This window comes from Leopardus geoffroyi, chromosome B3, assembly GCF_018350155.1.
Source record: "Leopardus geoffroyi isolate Oge1 chromosome B3, O.geoffroyi_Oge1_pat1.0, whole genome shotgun sequence".
NCBI lineage: Eukaryota > Metazoa > Chordata > Mammalia > Carnivora > Felidae > Leopardus > Leopardus geoffroyi.
Window position 1 is genome coordinate 70,830,749 of NC_059337.1, and position 5,490 is coordinate 70,836,238.

General features: G+C 35.0%; 1 protein-coding gene across 1 annotated transcript; it reads right to left on the bottom strand.

The window, feature by feature from the left end:
• Positions 1-3,742: 3,742 nt before the first annotated feature.
• LOC123582214 (olfactory receptor 4K15-like) lies at positions 3,743-4,763 on the bottom strand. The gene is given in 2 exon segments (XM_045448467.1): positions 3,743-4,189; positions 4,191-4,763. Coding segments are annotated over 2 exon segments (975 nt in total). The 5' UTR covers positions 4,719-4,763.
• Positions 4,764-5,490: the final 727 nt, after the last annotated feature.

A 5,490-nucleotide genomic window follows, 5' to 3' on the forward strand; every position in this document is an offset into this window, starting at 1 on the left:
TTTTCTGCCTCTATTGAGATGATCATATGATTCATATCCTTCCTTTTATGATACAGTGTATTACATTTATTTATAATACAATCCAAATTCTTCTTGCATCCCCAGAATAAATCCTGCCTGATAATGGTGAATTATTTTTTTTTAATGTATTGTTGGATTTGGTTTGCTAATATTTTGTTGAGGATTTTTGCATCTGTATTAATGAGGGTTTTGGCTTGTAGTTTTCGTTTTTTTGTGGTGTCTATGTCTAGTTTGTCCTTGTAGGATGTGTTGTAATTGAAAGCTCTCCTCCTTATGTTTTTTTTGGAATAGTTTGAGGAGAATAGGTATTAACTCTTATTTTTTTATTATTATTTTTTAATTCCAGTATAATTAAGTGTTATATTCGTTTCAGGTCTACAATATAGTGATTCAACATTCTATACATTTCTGTGATTAGTGTACTCTTAATCTTCTTCACCTGTTTCACCAATTACTGCCCCCTCCCCCCACCTATCCTCTGGTAATCACTGGTTCGTTTTCTATATTTAAGAGTCTGGGGGTTTTTTTGTCTCTTTTTTTTTCTTTGATCATTTGTTTCCTAAATTCCACATATGAGTGAAATCATATGCTATTTGTCTTTCTTTGGCTGACTTATTTTACTTAATATATACACTGTAGATCCATCTGTGTTGCTGCAAATGACAAGATTTCATTTTTTATAGCTGAATAATATTCCATTGTGTATATATACGTACCACATCTTCTTTATCCATTTATTGATAGATGGACACATGGGTTGGTTCTATAATTTGTCTATTGTAAATAATGCTGCAATAAAGGTGTGGGTGCATATGTCCTTTTGAATTAGTGTTTTTATTTTCTTTGGATAAATACCCAGTAGTAGAATTACTGGATCATATGGTAATTCTATTTTTAATTTTTTGAGAAACCTGCATATTATTGTTTACAGTGCCTGTACCAATTTGCATTCCCAGCAACAGTACATGAGGGTACCTCTTTCTGCTACTTCATTATTAGTGTATAGAAATGCAATGGATTTCTGCATATTGGTTTTGTATCCTGCAACCTTACTGAGTTCATTTATCAGTTCTAGTAGAATTCTGGTGGAATCTTTAGGTTTGTTATAGATAGTGTCATGTCATCTCAAGTAGTGACAGTTTACCTTCTTCCTTGCTTCTTTGGGTGCCTTTTCTTTCTTTTTCTTGTCTGATTGCTGTGGCCAGGACTTTCAGTAATGTGTTGAATAAAAGTGGTGAAAGCAAGCATTCTTGTCTTGTTCCTGATCTTAGAGGAAGGGCTCTCAGTTTTTCACCATTGATTATGATGTTTTTCATATATGGTCTGTGGGTTTTTCATATATGGTCTTTATTATGTTGAAGTATGTTCCCACTAAACCTACTTTGTTGAGGGCTTTTTTCTATCATGAATGGATGTTGTACTTATCCAGTGCTTTTTCTGCATCTCTTGAAATGATCATATGGTTTTAATTCTTTTTCTTGTTGATATGACATATTATGTATTAACTATTCTTTGAATATTTGATAGAATTTACCTGTGAATCCATCCAGTCCTGGGCTTTTGTTTGTTGGTAATCTTTTGATTGTGGATTTCACTTTGTAGTAGTAATTGGTATGTTCAGGTTTTCAATTTCTTCCTGACTGGGTTTTGGAAGATGTTTTTAAGATGTTGGATTATGTTTTTAGGAATGTATCCATTCATTCTAGTTTGTCCAATTCATTGGCATATGATTTTTGATAGTATTCTCATATAATCCTTTGATTTGTATAGTATCAGTTGATACTGCTCTTTATTTCTGATTTTATTTATATGTGTCCTTATATTTTTTCTTTTTGTCCTTATATGTGTTTTTTCCTGATGAGTCTGGCTATACAGTTAGCAATTTTGTTTATCTTTTCAAAGAACTAACTCTTAGTTTCATTGAAATTTTCTAATTTTTTTTAGTCTCTTTCATTTATTTCCATTCTAATCTTTCTTATTTCCTTTATTCTGCTAACTTTGGTCTTTGTTTTTTTTTTTTTTTAATTTTTTTAATGTTTGTTTATTTTTGAGACAGAGTGTGAGTGGGGGAGGGGCAGAGAGAGAGGGAGACAGAATTTTTTTTTTTTCAACGTTTATTTATTTTTGGGACAGAGAGAGACAGAGCATGAACGGGGGAGGGGCAGAGAGAGAGGGAGACACAGAATCAGAAACAGGCTCCAGGCTCTGAGCCATCAGCCCAGAGCCTGACGCGGGGCTCGAACTCACGGACAGCGAGATCGTGACCTGGCTGAAGTCAGACGCTTAACCGACTGCGCCACCCAGGCGCCCCGAGAGACACAGAATTTGAAGCAAGCTCCAGGCTCTGAGCTGCCAGCACAGAGCCCAATGCGGGGCTCGAATCTGCAAACTGTGAAATCATGACCTGAGCTGAAGTCAGACGCTTAACTGAGCCACCCAGGCATCCCTAACTTTGGTTTTTGTTTGTTGTTTTTCTCTTCTCTTAGGTGTAAAGTTAGATTATTTGGCATTTTTCTTATTTCTAGATATAGCCCTATATCTCTGTAAATATCCCTTTTAGAATTGCTTTTGCCTTTATGTCCACAATAAATTGATACCCTCTGACTCAAAAGTTAGAACTTATTGTTTTCTCTCAGTAATAGCAATTATAAAATCCCTTTAGGAGATTCTAAGGATTGGAATCTAGAAAACTGGTAACATTATAACAGATTGTGAGAACACAGTAGAAAAAATAGGAAAACCTCAATGCAATAAGAGTAAAAGCCTAAAATAACCTATAATGAGCCATCATAGAAAATCTTATTTTCATAAGTGGTCATGGAAGAATAAGTTCATGGCTACCCTGAAGTTCTTGAAATAGGGTTCTGTCATTTTCTGGACCTGAATTACACAATATAAAAATAAAATTTTAATTAAGTCCACATAGAAAAATGATTATTCCTACCAGCTCTTAATATATAAAACTACTTTATCTGAGAAGAAAAGAATCATGAAGTTTCAGGCTCCCATCATCATGATGACAAGTGGTAGAGAATTTTAACTCATCTCTGATATTTTATCACTATTAAACAGAAATTAACATAATACAAAACACTTTCATGAATAAATTTATTCAGTGAGTTGCTTTCTATGACTAATATATATTAAACAGCACCATTGAAGAAAGATTTGTGAAAGTGTTGACTATAAATGCCTTTGCTGGATAGCCTTGCTATTTTACATGTTACTGTTCCATTAACACCAATCATAGAATTGTCTTCCTGTGCTGTTACTTACATAGTACTGTGTGAAATGCATCCTTATCTAGGTTTATTCATAAATAAATAAATAAATAAATAAATAAATAAATAAATCTATTATCTCTGATGTACAGAGGTATACATCTAGTATAACTCCAAAATTGGCATCTGAGCAGTACTGTTTTGAGAGGGAGTACAGCTTATTTATCCTATATGAGTAAATGCCATTTCTCAATGTATTCGAAGGCTATATATTAAATTAAAAAGTTTTAATTAAAAACTAGGAAATAGAAACAAAAAATCACACAATAAAGGAAGAGAATTTAAATATCAGTAAGGTCCATTATCTGGCTTTTTGTTCTTATCATTATTCTTTCATTCAGGTTAACCCTTCCCCTGGTCAAAATGATCTGCTTGAACATCATAGGGATTCCATTTGTAATTGTCGAGAGAGGAGGCTACAGTAGATACAGTTGTGAAGTTTACTTTGTTTCCAGAAAAAGAACATTTCTTATGGCTGAAGAAACCTGGCCAGACTTCAGATACCGACTCTTCAGTTTTAACATGGCTGCCTTCACTTCTTTGTTCCTTAGAGTGTAGATAATTGGGTTTAAAATAGGAGTAAAGATTGTGTAGAACACAGCAAGGACTTTGTCAACAGAATAACTGCTGAAGGGCCACACATAGATGAAGATGCATGGTCCAAAGAATAGGGTGACCACAGTGATATGGGCAGTCAACGTGGAATGGGCCTTTGCCATGCTAGCAGAGGAGCGTTTCCTGACTGTGATAAGTATCACAGTGTAGGAGACAACCAAGAGGAGAAAGGAACTCATAGAAAGAAAGCCACTGTCTGCAACTATAAGTAAGCTGACAACATAAGTGTCAATGCATGCCAGCTTGGTCACTAAAGGAAGGTCACAGAAAAAAACTATCTACCTGATTAGGGCCACAAAAAGGCAAGTTAATTGTAAATGCCAACTGGCTAGTAGTATGGATAAAACCCACAAGCCAGGAGATGAGAACAAGAATAATACACACACGGCGACTCATGATTGTCATGTAGTGGAGAGGTTTGCATATAGCAACATAACGGTCATAAGCCATGGATACAAGGAGCACCATTTCACTGCCAGTGAAAAGGTGAACAAAGAAAATCTGGGCCAAACAGGCATCAAAAGAAATAGTCTTCTGCTCAACCAGAAAGTCTGCAATCATTTTGGGTGTAGCAAAAGAGGCAACACATATATCTACAAAAGAGAGGTTTGCAAGCAGGAAGTACATGGGGGTGTGAAGGTGAGAATCTGAGGTTACAGTGAGGATGATAAGAAAGTTTCCCAGCAGTATTGCTAGGTAAAGTAGTGAAAATATGACAAACAAGAAAGGTTGGAGCTCCTGGGAATTAGAGAGTCCCAGCAACACAAACTCTGTCACCCGGGAATGATTTGTCTCATTCATTGACTTGGCAGGAACTTATCTTGCTACCTGAATAGAAGAGAGACAGAGATCAATCAGTGGGTTTCATTTCCCAGTTCTGCCCCTTCCTTAGGGATTCAAATTTCTACTTAAGTTTATATATCTGAATTTTCATTTATCATTTCAGAATTAAAAATTATATAGATAGCATAACAGCAATACTAAAGAGGGATGGAGGAGAGAGTCATTGAGGGGATGTTTGACATTGGTATATTCAGTTACATGAATTTGAGGAATGTAGTTTACTTTACAAATGAAATTGGAAATCTGAAATGTTTTTCTTGATATTATAGAAATCCAGTCTAAGAAACTACAGAAACAAAATCTGAATCTTTTTTTTCTACAGTAAATGATATAACCATTTTTTAAATGACCGACACAGAGGAAGATAATTTCACAATGTTGACCCCAAAAGTTAGACACAAAGCCCGTGTACTGTATGAACCTATTTAAATAAAGTTAAAAAATAGGCTAAACTTATCTATGGTATTAAAAAAGCTCCTGTGGTCATTATCCTGGAAGGGAATAGGGACAGGAAGATGACAGGAAGGGCTTCTGAAGTGCTGGTAATGTTCTGTCTTGAGGTGAAAATGTTTGCTTTGTGAAAACTTACAAGATATGAAATTCTCTTTGGTGTACCTTTGTGCTTATTTTATTAATAAAAAATAAACCAGGAGATAAAGAGACACCATTACATTTGTGTAAGAGCTCAATAGGCAGACCCATTGCCTTGAGTGACTAGATCTTACTCCCT